This window comes from Plodia interpunctella, chromosome 21 (assembly GCF_027563975.2).
Source record: "Plodia interpunctella isolate USDA-ARS_2022_Savannah chromosome 21, ilPloInte3.2, whole genome shotgun sequence".
Taxonomy (NCBI): domain Eukaryota; kingdom Metazoa; phylum Arthropoda; class Insecta; order Lepidoptera; family Pyralidae; genus Plodia; species Plodia interpunctella.
The window spans coordinates 6,595,328-6,616,744 of NC_071314.1; the positions used below are offsets into that span (position 1 = coordinate 6,595,328).

The 21,417-nt window shown below is 33.5% G+C and overlaps 1 protein-coding gene across 1 annotated transcript in view; it reads right to left on the minus strand.

Annotated features, from left to right (window-relative positions):
* The window catches only part of LOC128679170 (uncharacterized protein), a 43,634-nt gene extending 24,091 nt beyond the window's left edge, over positions 1-19,543 (minus strand). The window contains exons 1-3 of the mRNA XM_053761228.2: positions 19,264-19,543; positions 5,018-5,138; positions 1,496-1,619 (exon numbers count right to left, since the gene is read on the minus strand). Coding sequence (XP_053617203.1) covers positions 1,496-1,619; positions 5,018-5,126 — 233 coding nt within the window. The 5' untranslated portion in view covers positions 5,127-5,138; positions 19,264-19,543. The remainder of the gene's footprint in view (positions 1-1,495; positions 1,620-5,017; positions 5,139-19,263) is intronic.
* Between the last annotated feature and the right edge of the window lie 1,874 nt (positions 19,544-21,417).

Consider the following 21,417-nt stretch of genomic DNA (forward strand, 5'->3'; position numbering starts at 1 on the left):
TGGAGTTATCACAAATTAACGGCAATCTTATACCACTTGCATACACAATAGTGAACTAAACCGTCAACCAGTGTGCAGGTTTCCTCACGATGTTCTCCTTCACCGGGAGGAAGTAGTGGTCTATGAAAACTACTATAAATGAGTCAAATTGGCATGCAAACTCATGTGACACGGCCATCAAAATGCTGTTTCCTTTTGGTTTTCCTCCTCTCATTCATCCTGTTTTGTTTCCGTTACTATATCCTTAAAATTAATATCTACTAAATGTACATATACCTAATAATATTATATTCATTATGTAATTACATATTCATGTCCGGGCACGACTCGAGTCAATGGACATTTTTTATTAATCACAAATAAGTATATAATCTACGAAATAAGTATAATATTAGGTTTAGTATTGTTTTTTTTAATCCAATAAGTTATCTGCTACTTGTTTTAGAAGTATGATTCATCGAAAATCTTTTAAAAAGATATATTTTACAATCTAATTGAATGTTTAATAGGTTATGTTGTGGCTTAGTGCTTTCATATAAAAACGAAACAATTCTCATGTTTTGTTACGTCAGACTGATTACTGGCAAGAATTGGATAGTACGTTTATCTTTACTAATATACAAAACTAGCTTTCGCCCGGGCAAAACCGGGTAAACCGGCTGAGGATTTAGAGTAAATAAATAAAATAAATATATTAAGACACAGAGATTGAGCTAGCCCCAAAGTAAGTTCGAGACTTGTGTTATGGGATACTAAACACAATGATACTATATTTTGTAACGCCACGCATTATGATCTCTTTAGTCACATCGCGTGCGCGCTGGCATGATTTTTATTTCTTTCATTCTAAATTCAAAATTTTAAATTATTGTTCCACTTGATATTTTGAAATCACATTTTGACTCATTCATTACCATAACGATATCGGCACGTACCACACGTACGCTGTAATAATAATATATATTTATAATAAAATATCTTTAGTTTTAATGTTGTTAATGTAAATGTTTTAATATGTTTCGGAAAAGTTTTCTAAATTTTACAGTGATTTAGTTATAGTGTTATAGTTTATATTTTTTTATTTACAGGTCTGTATTTTATTTATTAATTATATTATTATATATCTGTCTGCCTTTGCCTATTCCTACTCCAACCCTACCTGAGATTACCCTACCACCTAACAATTTTATAACAAATACATATATAGATCAACATCCAAGACCCGGGCCAATCAGAAAAAGATCATTTTACATCATGACCCGACCGGGGATCGAACCCGGGACCTCTCGGTTCAGAGGAGGTCGTCAAAAGAGCGGTTCTATTCTAGGGCGGAACCACCCATCGGTATGTGTATAAATGACAATATAATTCATCAAAATTCAAATTACAATTCAAATCTGTATGAAGCACTAGTATTAGCAAACCACGGAGGAAGACCGGCGCATTTGCACCGGTTCGTAAGGTAGACGTTAAAAAGAATTGAAGCATGACTCACGTATCCGAAGAGTTGACGTCTTCGCAGACGACCGGCAGCTGGCTGAGAGACAGGTGGGTGGCGTTTAGCATGCAGGACTTGTCTCCGTAGTGCAGGTCATCTGCCGTCACCTTCGATGTGGTGCCTGACAACACCGATCATTATTATCAATCAATCAATCAACAAATAAGTTTTTGTTGTAACACAAGCTTTTATTGTTGTCAGAGAGATCTTATTGAATCAACGGTAACAAGAACAACATGTCCGTGCAGTAAACCTTTGAGGAGTTCCCACGTCTGGAGCCGTTCCTGGGTGCAGCATTCAGTCACGTCATAATGCATTGTCATCCAAACTAAACGTGTGCAAAATTTCAGCTCAGTCGGTTGAAGATATCTACTTCAAAATTGAGTTGCAAGAATAGTTACATTGCAAATTAATGAAAGTCTTGTAAAAAAAGAGAGAATGTGTGCACGCATTGACATGCTATACGTGTTTTACATTTTTATGCCTCCAAGGAAAAAAATATTCATTCAACTACTCATTCAACTTCTCAATCAAACTATATTATATAATATTCATTCCTCAATTGAACGAAAGTCGTTGGACGCAAGCTGCTTTCAATCGGTCCTTGTGGAAGTCTCAAATGATGATGAATCATTCAATGATTGAACTATATATGTACAGAGTAATTTTCTTATAGTATGACTATTACACAGAATACGATATATTCCATTAGAAATTTGTGGCAAAAAATGGCAATAACATCATAAAATTTGAAAGTATCATAAGTAATAGTAAAGCATAAGTTTGTAATCTCTTGGTTAAAGTCTTTATTGCATTATTAATATCCCTCGCACAGAATTGATATAGCAAATGCGTTTTAAAATGAATCAGTGTGCCGTGTAGGAATATTGTCTATGAATATTTGATTACATAAACTACAGTGAATACTCGACGTGACCTATATTTCGAAATGTCATTGACAGTTAGTACGGTGGACTTATTTTTAGATCATGTTCCATCACTGACCTAAATATGTTTCAATTTTAATCTATACTTCTGGAATACTTCTGTAGGTACTATTATTATAAAGAGGTAAGAGTTTATGAGTTTGTATTTTTGAGGCGTGTAATCTCCGAAACTACCGAACCGATTTCAAAAATTCTTTCACCATTTTATAATTCCATTGTCCAAGAATTATTATCATTTTTATAGGTTATATTTTATCTATAAAATTCCGACGCGAGCGAAGCTCCGGGCAACATCTGGTACAATATACAGTGATTGCATGGAATTTAGTATTTTATAGAAATAGAAATAATTATATTCATACAAATATAATATACATCTAAGAAAATGAACATATTTTAATATTACATAATAATAATATTACAAAGGTACATTGCATATGCTACAAAAGGGTACCACTCAGCTTGTGCCGTGACGAAGAGCCATGACGCTGATTTTTGTGATACCAAACAAGATGGCGCTACTAGAAAAGAATTTGCGAGATAAATCCGCGAAACATATACATATTTTACCGTTCCGTTTTTGTCATTCATATACGGAACCCTTGTATAACTAGGTACACAATTTTGTTACCACCCGTCGCTATAGGCGTAGCTTGAGATATTGTCCATGAGGGCCTAATTTGCCCTGATCATCCTTGTTTTCGAATTAAGTACTTTTTTTATGTTACTACTACTAACGTCGCTTCTTTTGTTTTGAACTTCGGGGGAGTGGTGCAAGAATAGCCACTGAAAATTTTAAACTCTCTTATTGTCTGTACTAACATTACTAACGTTATAAACATTATTAACAAACATTTGAATACTTAGTTACATGTCGATAAACATTCATACAAAAGTAAAATTTCTAATTTGCGCCGCGTATTATTCAGAGTATCAGGATATACCATAAGTCCTACTCTTTCTACGCACGCAAAAAACATTTTTTATTGGTATCACTACTCATGTCTGCTTATCATCATTCATTACAATCTTGATTATCAATCAAGCAAAACTAATCGAGGCTCGGTTTTTGCCTCAATGGCCGTGACATTGCTCTCCTGCGAATTACGTAATTTACTAGAGTATATGTCGCAAAAACGATATAGATAGCCAGTACTATAGTAGTACTGGTTATAACCAGTAACACGTTGGTAGGGGCTCTATAAACAAAGGGATCTAGGCAAATTATGTAATCAATACTATAGAAGTAGTACCTAAAATGTCTGGTTTTGGTTATGGTCCACCTCGTCCTAGCAAAAGGGACTAATCGAAGCAGTGCTGGCTTGATGTCGTCAAGGATGAATGACAGCTAAGGATGCCGGAGACCGTGCGAGGTAGAGAAGTAATAGTTGGAAAGTGGACTCTGGGCCAGGACTATTTAAGGTCGAGAAGCAAACGGGAAAGCTCTCGGATTAGAAAGAGAGTTTATTTGCATACTTTTGTAATTGACCTCTTAAATACAAATATAAGTCCTTATATATTTTTTCCTCTTCGCGATAAAATTCTTTGTGCTTGTGCTTACATCAAGTAAATGTGTAGAGGTGACAATAAGATTGGTAAATAGAGCTTACAAAAATTTAGACGCAGGCGAAAAAGTCATTGACTATTTTCAATTCACTCTATAAATTTTGCAACAAATCGACATCGAAAAATGATAATAAAAAAATATCTAAATTGTTGGTCGATTGATATTTTTGGTCTCATACTATTCAGAAGTGTTAAATTATATTATTTATCGATGATGAGGAGCGACCGTGATATACAATGACCTACTGCCACAATCTGCATCCACACACATGGTCGTCCGAGGCCAAGCAAACTGGACTTGTAGGCCCAGTATTTTTTTTTTACCAGCATCTAAGTATTTTTATTATTGTAATATCTTATGTAATATCTTTAAGAAGGGCTGTTGTTCTTGTAATAAATAAATTATTGTATTGCGCAATTTTTTGTGGTATTCTGTTATCCTATATTGTCTAATTGGTATTAATATGAAGATTTTGCCAATGGACGTTAGGCACGAGAGCTAATAGAATATTGTAGAGGGAGAAGACATTCTGCAATTCCAAGATGAATGGGAAACGGTGAGGTAAATGATGATCGCCTAATTAATATACTATGGTCTTCTTTCTCTCTCTCAGACACTGAAGTCGTACCTACGCAAGCTGATTTAGCATTATTATGTCAATATAAAAATAAATAGATATGTACCCTATATATTATGTCAATTAGACAGGTACAATGGTATTAAATAAACAAATGTGCTGCAAACTTAAAATGTTATGGAACCCTTGATTTAAGGTGGTCCATTTAAGGTGCATTATCATAATTTTGAGCTAATTTTGTCATGCTTATGATGATAATACATTATCGTAGAAACTGAAGCGACGACGCGACCCGTAGAAGTAACTGTTTATCTACAGGACAGGACAGGACAGGACAGGTAATTTTTTTCTTTTCGTTGATCTATGGGACAGAAGAAAGTAAAAGCAAAAGCTTGCAAATGAAAGAAATTACATCAAGAAGCACTTACCAATAAGATAATGTCCCAACTCGCCAAGGATGTAGCCGATGGACACCAATCCCAGGACATACCACTTGTACACGTGCTGCAACCGAGCCCAGATGCCTCCGTGGAACATTGTGATTTTATCCTGAAACAAAGTAAAGAGATATATATATATATATGACATTTAGATATTGGATTTGAAAAAAAATGATCAAGTTTTTTTTTCTGAATGTTTCTTTTTTCAAACGTAAATTGAAAGGGAACATTTATAAGGCAGTTAACAGACCTGTCACGATGTATGTGGATCTGAATGTTGGGCGACGAAAGTGACGGATGAAAGGAAACTTCATACGACAGAGATGCGAATGTTGAGATGGATGTGTGGCGCTACTGAATTAGATAAAATAAGGAATGAGTATGTAAGAGGAAGTATGAAAGTGGCACCAGTTGGTGAGAAATTACATAGTTATACGTTAGGCTGGTACGGGCATCTTTTAAGAATAGAAGAAAATCACTTCACTCAAAGGGTATTAAAGATGGAAGCAAAGGGTTCCAGGAATAGGGAAGACCTAAGAAGATATGGATAAAGTGTGTCAAGGATGGTATGAACAGGAAAGGAGTGGTTCTATCAATGGATATGGCAAGTGACAAAACGAAACGGAAGGAACTTCCATACTGTGCCGACCCCACATGAGTATGAGGTATATATGATACATGTGATGATAAGGTCAAGAAGAAGAAGCTTTTTTTTTCAAGATTATTTTGTGTAATTTTTAATCCTTTATGAAGATTATAAAAAGTTGTACCGACTACTTATTTGGTCGTGTCTGTGGATAGATGCACTGTTCATTGCACCATTTACAGATGAAAAATAAGTTACAACTTAAGACTTGTCAAACATAAATGAGTGCAAAGGCGGACTAATAGAAAAAGCAATTTATTCCAGCCAGCTTTTGGGTGACGTGACAAAAGAAGTATCTAAACATGTAAACTATGGAGGATGCTGTAAGCTAGACTAAAAAAAAGTAAGCAAGAAATTAACCTATTAATAAATGCGAAAGTTTGTGAGGATCTTTATGTTTATGTAAGTATGTTTGTTACGCAATATATACTGGACTACTTGGTTCAGCAAAAAATCATGAAATATCACCAGGGGGAGGGAAGTGTAGTAAGATATCACGTGTATTTATTTTATCGTCAAAGGCTCGGTTTCTAAACCGAAAAGCCGTGTGAAGTTTGGATGGATAATATTATTATATCTATATTATTGTTATAAACAGGTAAGCGTTTGTAAGTTTGTATGTTAGAGTCGGATAATCTCCGAAAATACCGAACCGATTTCAAAAACTATTTCACCATTAGAAAGTTAGGTACATTATCCAAGATTGCTGTAGGCTATATTTTATCTCAAAATTCCCACGGGAGCGAAGCCCCGGGCAACGCTGATGATGACGAATGATTTTAAAAATGCAAAAAAAAAACACATCAATTGATTAATGGACGGCCCCATAATGCGTCATACATATTACCCGTCTGCGTAATAGTAATAGGTATCAAAAAACAGTAGTAAACATGTGTATCTTCCTGATCCGTCCCTAATTCACCCACTTATCATGTCAGTTTAGATTTTTTCAGTTTATTTTTGGCGGAACAAAACACGACAATGACCTGATTGGAAGCACCTCGCGTGTCAGGCGCAGACTTGCAGCATTGTCAGACGACCGCTGGATCACTGACGGCACAATGCGCAATCATTCACAATTAAACGTGTTTTAATAAAAAAAATATATACAAGTTAATCTACGAATAATACTTGTAATTTATACAAGATTTTATTTAACTTGCAATGTATAGTTACATTGCAAGTTAAATAAAATCTTGTATAATATTTAATTTATAGTGTCTATATGTCTCGGTTGTAATCTTGCAACATAATTTTGAATCATATTTCCGATCGAGCTGAAATATTGTACACACGTTTAGTTTCCATTATTACGATGTGCATGACCTACGCTACGCTCCAGAGACATGACATTTTTGTCACACATTTAATGCAATAAGATCTCTCTGACAACAATAAAAGCTTGTGTCAAATACGACATTTTTGTAAAAAACTTAGTACGGTAAAACTACATGTCAATCTATATTATTAAGTATTTCTCTTAGAAAAATATGTTAATTCTTTGAATTGTAAGATAACTCTCTCTCCCATATAAGCATTTTCCTTATTGTCTTCAAGTTTGTGACACCCCGATGCCCTACTTCCACTTAAGAAAAAACCTTTCAATGGATTCAGCTTCTTCTCTCCTACAATTTAGAATTGGATTTTCCCGGACCAGTGTTGTGCCGAAGATTTATATCTATTATTTTCCGACCGAAAATTTTCTTGTCGTCAACATTTTTCGGGAATGTTGTTGTTGTATGTTATCTATAAATTTTTTTTGGTAAATCTATTCTTTATCACTTCATAAGAAATCGACAGGAATATATGAGTATTTATTACAACGGAGGAGATATACAGGAGGATATATATTACATACTAGAGCAGGAATCACACGGCAAGTCGTTTGTCAAAAGGTCGCTGGTTCGAATCATACTCGTATCACTTGAATTAATTAATAGCACCAATTTTGAGTCATCAAAATTCGAAGGGCCAGGAATTTCCGCATCGGTGAATAGCTATGGTTCATGAGAATTTGTGTGATAAACAGACAAACTTCTTTTTTTTTTCTTCCCGCTTGACTAACTCGCAATTAACCGAGGGGACAAAAATAGATTGTTGTGTTTTTTACAACACATTCATTTAAGTATATAGTTGGTAGAAAAACTAAGTGTTATTTCAGTTAATATTCCATGAAAAGAAAAATTTTACCCTAGTTAGTTTATCTGTCAGATTACAATATTAATTTATTTAGCATCATTTTCCATATTTTATTAGAAAATGGTGAGACAGGACCTATGTTTTCTAAAGACTCTGTTCCTTTTTTGAATTGGTTTCTATATTACCTAAACTCAGTTTTTTGGTATTGGTAAAATGCTTGTCACTGAACCGAGAGGTCCCGGGTTCGAACCCCGGTCGGGTCATGAAGGAAAATGATCTTTTTCTGATTGGCCCGGGTCTTGGATGTTTATCTATATATGTATTTGTTATAAAATATAGTATCGTTGAGTTAGTATTCCATAACACAAGTCTCGAACTTTGGGGCTAGCTCAATCTGTATGATTTTTTTTTAATATTTGTTTATTCGCACACACATTTTACGACTTCCTCATTCACAGAGAATATCAAACTTGTTTCAATTCACATTTTTTCTATATTGTATTAGATCAGAAAATAATTTAATTATTTGCGACGTACCGAAATTTGTTTAACAGTGTGCTCAGTAAAAGAAATTGTACCAAAATAAAAGTTTTTTTTTGTGAGAGATGAGTACTTAGGTATTTTCGACTTTTCATACATCAACTGATCAGCCACAAATGGTATGGGAGAACAAGAGAAATGAATTTTTTTTTTAAACCAACTCTGTTTCATAATTCTAATCTCATAAAAGTGTGGCGAGTTTTATTATTATACAGGATTTATATAACACTAGATTTTTACCGCGACTACGCCCGCGTGAATTTAATTTTCAAGCACCCTTGTCCTTTTCCGTACTTCAAACTACCTACATGTATGCAAAATTTCAAGAAGATTGGTTGAATTGCTTTCGCATTTATAATATTAGTTAGGATAATCGTATGCACCAAATAGAAGAACAATTAATTCCTACTGCAGATAAAAAAAATTGTTACAGACAAAAAATGATTTACAAGTATACCTACCAACACACCTATATTTGGTTCATATATATTACACACTGTTATTATAAAGAGGTAAGCGTTTGTGTAATTTGTAATGTTAAGAACAATTAAACCACTAATTCATAAGGGTAGGTAATAAGGGTTCTCATAAATAACCACTTGAAGTAGGCAGTGGTAGCTATTGGTGCAAGAATTTTGGGAAGATTAAACACAAACATTACTCACTAACAATTCCTATTTATCTGTACTAATATTATAAAGAGGTAAATGTTTGTAAGTTCGTATGTTTAAGGCGCGTAATCTTCGAAACTACCGAATCCATTTCAAAAATTCTTTCAACATTACATAAGGTACATTATCCAAGATTGCTATAAGCTATATTTTATCTCAAAATTCCCACGGGAGCGAAGTCTCGGACAACATCTAGTGATAAGTAGCTACCAATATACTTGTATCCTGGACTCAAGGATAAAAAACCAGAATAAGACTTAAATTTGTCCTCAATTAGATCATTAATTTGTATTAAAGAGAAGTTAATAAATAATGCATAAAATTGTTAAATTGTCAAGTTTAGCGACAGTTTAGCCAATTATATTCAATTGAATATAATTGCATGACTAAGTTATAGGTTATATTTTGTTGGAACGATAATGGTATCATTATAAAAAAAAATAACAATAACCATTTATTTCAGACGTGTTGTGTTCATACATTCTCTTAATTCCTTTCTTCCTTCCAGTACTCATTTGTGCACTTAATATGTTACTTACAATAAGACCATGTAATGTACACATGTGTAATGTACACCAAATGAAAGCAATAAAGAACTATGAGAACTAATTATTTATATTAAAAAATATCGATGAATAATAAACTGTTAATACGGTTTTCGCCAATCAGTTTAATATTCGTCTATATTTTTTAATATAAAGTATACTTACTCATAAATGAATTCTTTATTTGTTTTTCTGGTTTAGCTCGCACTAAGCTGTTTTTATTGAAAATGTGTATCATTTGTGTGTAAATGTTCTTACTTATTTTATAAACTATAAATACTTTTATACCATTATTACAGATTAGTTATTTTTCGAATCCATTTAATTTATTGTTAGAATACAAAAAAATCTCAGGGACGTTTAATAATATTCATTACAATTATTATTATGTTAACGCATCGTATCGTAAAATGGGATTTATGAGGTCAAGTCCCTTACTCTACATCTATTGTGCTCTGCTCAACCTAGGAGAACATTTAAGGCCATTTTGAGGTTAGTTTATGAACTACAGAGGCAATCAGGCGGTTCAGAAAATCTAACATACTTAAGTGTACAACGTACGATTGACCTTGCAATAGTAGAAAATATTACTCACATAATACTTATTGTGTATCGTTGTATTTACCTAAATAAATAAATAATTATTTTTTAAATTCTCAAACAAATGAAGTTAGTCATAAAGCGATCAGTCTGTAATAATTTCAAAGAATTGAATCAGCTAATGTATTTTCCACTCGTTAGACACTAGATTAACTGCAGATCATTATATTAATTATTTTTCTAAATATTTATGTTTTTTTTTTTGTATTTTTATTGTCTTTGCACCTGTTACGTAGCTAATAAAAAAGTAAGATTTGATTGTAACTATATCACGCTAAATCTACTTGGTGGATATCGATCAAATTTGCTACACGGATATAATATATATCCTGGACATAGCACATAAAATGTACCTTACATTTTATTCTGAATTTCCCACGGAAGCCCTGGGACGCAGCAAGGTAAATAATAAGAACTAAATATGAATCAGAAATAATCGTATGCATTAATTCCGAGAAGCTTATGACATGACAATTCCATATAAGTAGTAGCTATTTGTTTGTTTCTCAAAAATGTATAATGTGACCACAATTTGTGACGTCGATACGCACTGTTGTCAGTGGACAATTAATAGTGGAAAGATTTGTTAATTGATCGTAGGAGAGAAACTGCGGGGAAATCCACGTAAGCTATTTTTGTGATTTTCCTGTTTGTTTCTTAATTTTTTAATTTTTTCAACTGAGTGCTGAGTAAAATAAGGAAAATCATTGTTTTTATTATCATTTATCCATATATATGCTTTAATTTTTTTGTTCTTTATTAAATTTCGGTGGTGTGGAGTCTAGTCTGGACGAGACGCTAGTTGTAATAAAAAAATAATCGTGTAACATTTACAAAGATAGCAGATCATCATTCACTAGGAGTACATGACACGTACGAAGATGTTTATTTGAATCCTTCACCCAAATACTGGATGTTGTGAGCGCGCTACGCTATTGTAGTCTCGCAAATTCTAAGCAATTTATGCATGCCTAGTATTGTCACTTATACATTTATTCCACAGAGCTTAACTGGGATTCAAGACCCAGTATACATTTAAAAAAACATCACCCCCGTTGTATAAACGGTTATTGTTATATTATTGTATAGTGTGAAATAGAAATATTATTGTAATAAAACATAAAATTAACAAATAAGATAAAAACCAAAAAATCCATAAAAATAATGACAATCAGAATCAATGACAGTTCTTTCTTTTTCTTCTAAGATAGTACAGAAGTTTAGCGGTAGTTGATAATTACTTTTTTATACACCCGTAAATAGCCTTGTTTCCTTTAAATAAAAAAAGCAAAGATCAAACAATCTTTACTTCAGTAAGATTATTTAGAATGGTTACAGACCTAGGACCTAATGAACATGATATGTTCACAATATACATTTGAATTTTGATATCGGAGCGGTGGTGGTGTAATGGTTAAGACGCTCGCCTGTGGATCGAAAGGTTTCAGGTTCGTATCCTAGGTACTCGTGCCATATGAGTTTGTATACCAATCTGACTCAAATATAGTAGCTTCCGGTGAAGGAAAACATCGTGAGGAAACCTGCACACTGGGCGACACTGCCACTAGATGGAGGTAAGTAGTCGTAAAAGTCATGTCGGATGCCTATAGGCGACTTGAATAAAATCTGACACCAGTGTTAGCCATACACACACTCGATATGATGACCTACACAATTGAACCTTATGTCTAGGCAGGTAATAAAAAAAACACAGAAAAGTTACTGTAATAAAGCATATGAACATACAACAAGCCAATCATAATTACAAGAGTCGTGGTCACATCAAGGGCTAAAATATGTCGTGCAGACGATAGGCATCCAGCCGTTATTAGTACTGAAACCACGATATCAAATATCTGGGCCAAGGGCTTCGTGGCTCCGACACTGACCGGCTGAGCTAATGACGCGTCTTCATTGTTGTTCATGAATTTTATGATTGCAGTCTTTCAATTATTATTATGATTCACTTTTAAATATAGAACAACAAAAAAGAAAAAATATATATGACGGAAAAATTGATGACACAGGTTAAAGATGGTTTAATATATTTCACATATACTTTTTAATTCATGTTGATAATCATGAGGTGAAATTCTGGTGAGCGAGAAGCTGTAATGTTTATAAATACAAAAAAGGCCTTGACAGACGAACATACAAACAGACAAAGTGATCCTATAAGGGTTCCAGTTTTTCCTTTTGGGGTACGGAACCCTAAAAATAATTCAATTAAGAGTAGTTCGAGAGATTGACAAGTTGAAAGAACTCTTCAGATTTTTCAGTTCATATCTATTCTATATTCCCTACTATTGTGATATGCGGCAATAATGATTATTAAAATAATAAATTACCATATTTAATGTTCGATTTAATTAATTGCATAACCATACAAGCTAATAACAACGGAATTATCGTGACTTAAACCTATAATAGGTCTTAGATGAATACAATGGAGATAATATGACAGATATAATAAAATAATAGACTTGTCATTATAAGGTAAAAATAAATATAACAATAATCCTAAAATGCTAGATTATGCAAGCGTCAAATTTTTTAATTGCAATGTTCCCAAGATATAATAAAACTAGCTCTTGCCTGCTGTTTCGCCTGCAGCAAAGAATAGTATGCGTTTGCAATTCACCCTTCTAACTATCTCTAAAAAAAATCACTTTAATTCATTGCTCCGTTTTGACAAAGAAATTTTTCGTTTCGTGAAAGAAACAAATATACTTTCACATTTATAATGTTGGTTCAAAAGATTTTTCATTCATTAATTTCATTTGAAAATATATTATGAATACATACATCGAACTTAGAGACACCAAAAGTATAACTGTTATAGCAGTCGAGTCAAAAAGTAAATAAATAAATATATATGGTCAAATCACACAGATAGATTTAGCCCCAAAGTTCGACCCTTGTGTAATGGAATACTAAACTAACTCAACTATACTATATTCTATTACATATATACATAGATAAACATCCATAAAGTCCATAAAACTGTATATATTATGTATACTATAACTTTTTAGATCTATATTTTATTTTATGGGCAAGTATGTCCTTACAACAACTATTAAGTATTTATAATTTATCCTTGACAACCTCGGTGGCGCAGTGGTAAGGTTCTTGCCACTGAACCGAGAGGTCCCGGGTTCGATCCCCGGTCGGGTCATAATGGAAAATGATCTTTTTCTGATTGGCCCGGGTCTTGGATGTTTATTTATATATGTATTTATTATATAATATAGTATCGTTGAGTTAGTATCCCATAATACAAGTCTCGAACTTACTTTGGGGCTAGCTCAATCTGTGTGATTCGTCTCAATATATTTATTTATTTATTATTTATTTATTTATTGTGCATTTCCTTTCTGTATAAGCTCTGTGGTAAAATCCCACTAGGGTTTCTTTAGTCGAGCCCCGCTGAGGTATAATTATGGAATTGTTAATTGTGAGCAAATGTAAACAATTAATATTATTAATCGTGACTAAGATTAGACCTTCCAGTTCATGTCTAGATTTATCTGAGGAGACGTTGCTATGTTCACTCATCATCATATCGAGTGTGTTATTGCTAACACTGGTGTCAGATTTAATTCAAGTCGCCTAAATGCATCTGACATAACTTTTACGACTACTTACCGCCATCTAGTGGCAGGTAGTCGCATACACACTAGTGAACTAAACCGTCGACCAGTGTGCAGGTTTCCTCACGATGTTTTCCTTCACCGGAAGCAATTGGTGGTCTATGAAAATGCTATATATGAGTCAGATCGGTACACAGTAGGATACGAACCTGAGACCTTTCGATCCACAGGCGGGCGTCTTAACCATTACACCACCACCGCTTCACTGCAATAGCTCATTTATTACCATCACTAACAGTAAATGCCTGCTTCAATAAAGAAATAGCTGTATAGCTAACCTATTTTACTGGATTCAATGCTTATCTCCTCCTTTCTAACTCCTTTTATAACCCCCGATGCAAAAAGAGGGGTGTTATAAGTTTGACCGCTAAATGTGTCGTCTGTCTGTGTTCGTAGCACCGTAGATCATCAACGGGTGAACCGATTTGGATGGGGTTTTTATTTGATAGCTAATTTTTATGCAATGGTTATTAGATATGTTTGATCAAAATCTTTTTTTTTTCATTTGTCTAACAAATAACGCCTGAAATACAGGGTGATTTATTTACATCCTAATTCAGGCACCTTATTAATTTGTGATACTTTTCTTTATATGCTTATTTCTGTTAATTTATTATCGTGTAAGAATTGAATTGAAATAAACATGTGACTTTACAATTTGATAAACCGGAATTAAAAGCAAACTAGGAATACGCATTCGAGTTGATCTAGTTGGTTAGCTTTTTCTCAATATAGATACTTAGGTATTTATTGTCAGCAACAGCTTTATTGACAGGTACATATCAATAAATAAAGCGCTAACTGACATGTTACATATCATTACAACGCGTGTGAATTATGTACAGAGCAACAAATCATACCGACCTTGACATTGGTTAATGTTAACAATTGGCCTCCGATAGACAAAAAACAATCTTCGCAAAATAAATAAAGGGTTAATAAATTGTAATAAGAAGACTACGAATTATATTTTCGGAGTAAATTAAATAAATAAGCGTATTTTTGGGGTTCTTTACCACAAAAGGGAACCTTTATCGGATCTCCATCCGTCGTACCCTGTTTGTGTTTGTCCGTCGGTCAAGTTCTTTTTTCTCAGGAACGCTTAAATGTATCAAGTTTATATTTTACTAGATGTTGCCCGGGGTTTCGCTCCCATGTGAATTTTGAGATAAAATTTAGCTTATAGGAATCTTGGACAATGTACCTTTCTAACTGTGAAAGAATTTTCGAAATCGTTTCGGTAGTTTCGAAGATTATCCGCCTCAAACATATAAACTCACAAACGCTTACCTCTTTATAATAATAGTAGGTATATATATTCAATACTTAGGTATAGGCTGAAAATTTCAAATTTTGAGTTTTCTTTATTTAACTTACTTAAGATGATAAAACCCATAATTAATGGACAAACATTGACGTCAAAAATTTTCTTAAAAAAATGGAATTGGTGAAAAAAAAGAGGCGCAACAAACTTCAACGCAGCTTTTTCTCCAACGACGTCAATTAATAAATGTGGGTCTTATACTAAACATTACAACTGAGTGTACAAAAATAATACCTATACGAATGTAAACACGCATGTGCCAAAAACTCCAACAGGAATTGCACGTTAAAAATTGACAGTAACGCGTCAGAGAACGGAGGCCGTCGTATGAACTTGGCCGTTGTTAGAGCGTAATAATTAATAACGCAAGGTTGCACAGACAGACACACATTATGACAGGCTGGAACGAGGATGATGCGGTTTTTGTTGGCGACACAATGGTCACGCACGGTTGAAATCACATATTTATATGTTAAACTCGAAATCTGTGGTCGAAATTTATTGAGTACCTATTAGCTTGTGAGTAGAAACAATTTTTTTAACCCCCGACGACTGAAGAATGGGAGTTATAAGTTTAACATGCCTGTGTATCATTTCGTTTTGGAGGCATGCCTCTGTTGTAAATTATTATTTTAAAAAATCAAAAATCTTTTCTGGTCGGCCATTTTTCTGTGATGCTACTATAGTTGAATTGTAAATTGTACTCAATTGTTGTGAACAACCTCCGTGGCGTAGTGATAACCACGCACCAGAACTGCGTTGAGAGGTGCGTTGTGACCGTTTCTGTGTTTGCGTCCATCAGACCCGCGATACAAGCTTAGTGCTTAGTGTTGATCGTTGAGTATTGTCCATTTATCATTGTTATTTATTACTCAGGAAGTTGATGCATGTGTCTGTCTGTCCACATAACCACACTGAATCGTTATAGCTTCGTATCTTTAGTTAAGTTGTAACAAAATGTTTTCCTAGGGCAAGTAAAACTTGCAAATAGTCGTTTTCCGATCGTATCTCAGGGGTCGTTAACCGTAACAAAGCTGCAGCCAGGGATGATATTAAGCTGAATGTAGTACTAAAAGTTTTATTAGGCGTACACTAGCGCCACCATCGGCGGGGCGGGCTAAAGAATGAAACTTTTAATACATATTGAATCCTACTAATAATATAAATGCGATAGTTTGTGAGTTATTCTTTCACGCAAAATCTACTGGATCGATTGTTATGAAATTGTGTACAATGTGTTGAAAATTGTGTAAAATGTACCCGTGTACCTAACGGGTAGAAAATAACCTGAAATAACATAGGGTACTTTTTATCCCGAAATTCCGACGGGAGCGAAACCCCGGGGCGCAGCTAGCAATATATATACGTCGCATTACTGCATAATACCGACCCCCTTCACTTTTGCTCACGCGGCGAAGTTCAGGGACGAGCGAGATGTTTTTTTTATATTATTTAATTAACAGATGCTATAAATTATATTTTTCTTGTTTGTTCAGGTTCATTATCAAGTTTAAGTTCAATAAAACACGGCAGCTTTTGTTCTTAGACACCTCCAATGGAAAGTGATATGAATTGAGATTTGTGATGCGTTGAAAGGTTTTGTACGTCATGGACATCCTAACTAAAATTATAAATGCGAAAGTAAGTTTGTTTGTTACCTCTTCACGGTCTATTTACTCAATTAATATTCTTGAAATTTTACATACACATAGTTTGAAGTGTGTCATCTCGAAAAAATAACTGTTCCCGTGGGAAAATAACACAGGCGAAACCGCGAGAAAATTAACCATAGACACTATAATCTAGATTTTTACATCAATTTCATTAATGCTTGTTGATGACGTTAGATGTCATAAAGCAATCTTCATCGCGAGAGACCGTTACAATGGAAAAATAACGCGGGTGAAGCCGCGGTTACTAGTGAACTTATAAAGCTGCTAACTGTCCTTTTTAAATTCAAAACTCTATTATACAAATCGTGCGATAATAAATACAGATTTACCTCGTAAATTACCTACGTATAAGTACCAGTTTATGGAGGTACCTACCAATCTTCCGGGTTGTACAATCATATTTAAAACAAATATATAATAACTAGCTGCGCCCCGGGGCTTCGCTCCCGTGGAAATTTAAGGATAAAAAGTACCCTATGTGTTATTCCATACACATACATCCTCACAAACTTTATGTTAACGAATTAAATTTTATGACTTCTATCCAGATGCTGGATAGATAGATAGTGTAGGCTTTCTGGATTCCAGAAAGCCTACCACGAAAAATACAGGTGACACGTAGCACGCGTCTCCTTTTCCCATATCGTGTACGCTTCGTGTAAGAAAAACGAGACGGCTACGTGTTTCATGTTTCGCAGAATAAAGTACCACGAACTGAAGATTGTTACAAAAAAATATTATTTTACCTTATTTTGTATTGCTTATGCCATTTAGTGAGATTATGACAGAAAAGAAGTGTAAATTCGCAAATTAAAAATTAAAAAACATTCGAAGTTATTGTTTCAAATAAAAAAGAAAACGTTCCATTTGACATTATACTTAGGACATCCAGACCGCAAAACAATATCAACTCACAGACAAGTTATGACAACACAGACGACACAGACGAGGCTGAATTTCACGAGTTTTGAACTCCACTGCGGTCTGTCATTAGTGTTTATTAAATTATACCATAGGTTAGACAGTATTTAATTTAATTACCCTATTTTATAAAAAAGTAAAGTACTGCTACAATGTTAATTTTATAAATGTTTAATTTAAACAACCGTGCACAAAACGAGCGAAATTGTGCCGCGTTACTGAGTACAACCAAACGAACCTTTATTTTATAATTCCTTTTATTTCTTAGAGTGCAAACGTAAAAAAAATAACTTGACTAACTAACTAAAAAAAAAAAATTAACATTAAAATTGCAGTAATTGAAATTGAATAAAATCGAGCTAGATGTGTAGATTCTTAGACAGTGTGTCGTCGTGATGGTGACTCCGACATAATACAGAAAGATAATAATGATCGACTACTAGGAAGTCTTCAAAGTATGTCTCAACTAGTGCCCTATTCACAAGGTGATATGCAACCCTTAAGGCGACCCGCCCTTGGCCGACTTGAGCTATATTGATTTATTAAGACACCTGTGTGTCTATTCTGGAAGCCAAAGCTTTTTAATAATATCTCTAATTGACACGCAATAAGAACTACTATTCAGACACGATAATAATTTATTTACGTTAGTAGAATCGACACCCTGTACCACTATTTAACTATGCACCATTAATATCTATTTTTAAATTGTAAAGAGGAGTGAGTTTCTATGGTAACTTTTGTACAATTTGATTGATTAAATAATGGTAGGAAGAACTGGATGGCTGGATAGCTCGACAGCCTATGCCCTATCTCTTTTTTTATATAATCTGTGGATATTGTCTCCCATTCATCCCTCTTTTTCTTCCAAACGTCTTTTCATTACCAAACTCCCTAGTAGGTATTTGTCGATACCTGTCTCAAACCAAGAAAATACATACGTTTATCTTTCATGATATCTTTGTATAAAAATAAATTAAGCTTTTAAAATAGTTCCAGAGCGTATTAAAGTACTTTATTTTTTCTCTAAGAAATTATAAATTTCACTTAAAGAGAAATACTAATATTGCTTTAAATAAGTGTACAAAATTCACCAATAATTATATATATATTTTTTAAGTTTTTATAGTTTGCTTAAGTATTTAGTTGTTATTATTATACCTAAATAAATAAAATTTCCAGTTACATAATACATACGCAATTGCATTTTTTTTTCAGCAGAAATTTCATTACCTTCTGTGTCATCCTGAACTTGAGACACCAAATGCAGAACGCCCAAGTCCTTGCCCAAATAATATTTAAAAAAACCTTTATTCTACTCATTGAACTATAATTTCTAGCGTAAAATATGTAAATGTAAAGTAATACATCACATATTCAACTAAAATATTTGACACTTTACATAAACAAACTTTTTATTTCGGGAAGTGAATCAGTACATACTATTCCGAATATACTAATAGGAATCTATTGTATAATTAAACGGTAAATCTAGACATATTATTGGCGAAAGTGCACTCACCCAAGAACTGCCGGGCACAGGAAAACGACACAAATTTTAAAATTTCAAATTGATCACTTCAAAACTCCCGCCAAGAAATGCGCGCCGAATTTTAAATTCGCGTTCTCAATAAGTAGGTGTACTAGAGTTTATTCACAATTTGAATTTCGAATATGTGACGTATTTATTTTTTGTTTATTATTTTTGGCGTTCTGTATACAGCCTCTATTTTTTTCAATTATTAGGCTGTAGCAGCAACGCGCGTGCGCCTTTAAGCTGTGCGCGGTATAAACTAAGCTAGCTTAGTATCCTAGCCAACCTTGATGGCTAGGCTCTGAAAGCCCCGCCCGCCTATCGCATTCTTCTCATTTAATCAGATCAACTCAGTAAGCCTACAGTCCTTGCTTTTTGCGATGTTATCAGAGAAGCGATTCAAAGGTATGACAATTTCGTGGAAATGCCACTGACAATACAGAAGACAAAATTAGCGTTTGTTTAGTTGTTTTTTTTTTCGCGATAAAAGTCTTTATCATAGTGTTTATCTTTTTATTTAATAAATAAGACTTGTCTAGCTATTATGACTTTTTCATGTTTAAAACAATCGAGTTATTAATTTATGTGATCACATCGGTAACATTTTCTGTTTTACAGAAGAAACTATCTAAAAATATTTCATCCATGCCTTTCTTTTTTTAAACAATCAATCAAGTACTTGTATCAGGAAGGCGAGTAACTCGGAAGGCGAGCATTTCAGACAAGAAATAAATTATTACATTTCATCACGAAAAAATCGCGGGAAAACGCCAATTCAAAAGCTGAATAAAAGTAGGTATCAGGAAAAGTAAAAACAAAAAATGTCACGTATTGTATAAGTTGTCTGCGTACTAGTTGTGTATACGTTCCTACTGGCCGGTAAGATTAATATTCTTTTTACAAACAAAAATTATGAAGTTTTTTCCTTCTCCACATAGAAACATAAATTCGCAGAATACAAATCGTTGACGTAAAACAATTTGCATATAATTTCAGAACAAAAAAAAAAAACAACGGCGGAGTCATTCACAACAATATTATCTTCATTCATGCTTTTAATAAACTAACATTTGCACTAACTAAACTCAAAGTAATAAAAAAATATATATTGCAGTTTTAATTTTGTAAATTGTAAGTAGCATGTATTTTTTGTCAATTAAAAAATTATATAAATAAAGAACAACTAAATTAACCTAAAATTAAAACTAAAGTATAAATATAGTACATTTGCATTACTTATTAAATTAGTATACAGTTACTTAGTGTCAGATGCCTTTAGGCGAATTTAATAAAATGTGACACCAGTGTTAGTAATTAACACACACGAAAAGAAAGAGTTAATTATAAGTTTGTGAGGATGTATGTTTGTTACTCTTTCACGCAAAATCTACTGGACGGATTGTTATGAAATTTGGTACACGGGTAGAATATAACCTGGAATAACACGTAGGGGTACTTTTTATCCCGAAATTCCGACGGGAGCGAAGCCCCGGGACGCAGCTAGTTAATTATATTCGGTTTGCCTCTTCTGTCCATGCATTTTCATACGTTTGCAAAATTCTGGATACCCATTGAAATATAATTATTAGTAAATTACATTAACTCGTTGATGGTCATGTTTTGTGTCTATCGAATTCACAACGACACGAGCAAGTATCTTGACCGTTGAGTATAGTCGATAATTCTTCGTCATCTAAGGGCCTCATTATTAGTTGTGTCAATCTCCGTAATCGAATAGCGATATTTGATTGATTTAAAATCATTATTATTAAATTAATAGGGTATTTCCCTACGTCGGTGAATTTCCAACGATTGTCTAATTTGGTTGGGAATCTTTTATTTTTGAAATTTCTGCTTCCATTTCCCAGTACAATTAGGTAATTAAGGCGCTGATGTCACGTTTTCATCAATTGCTTTTATTTCTCAGCGAAAATGATATTGATAAAATATGAAATATTAATTAGAAAGTATAATATTTTTCCATTATACAATATAGTCATAGTTGAAAACTGCTTTACTCGGTAATAGCACAGTATGTATGGCACCGAAAATTTACAACAAAATTCCAAATCAATATAAAAGCTTAAATTTAAATCTATTTAAAAAGAACCTCAAGTCTTTATTAACTGATACATTTATCAG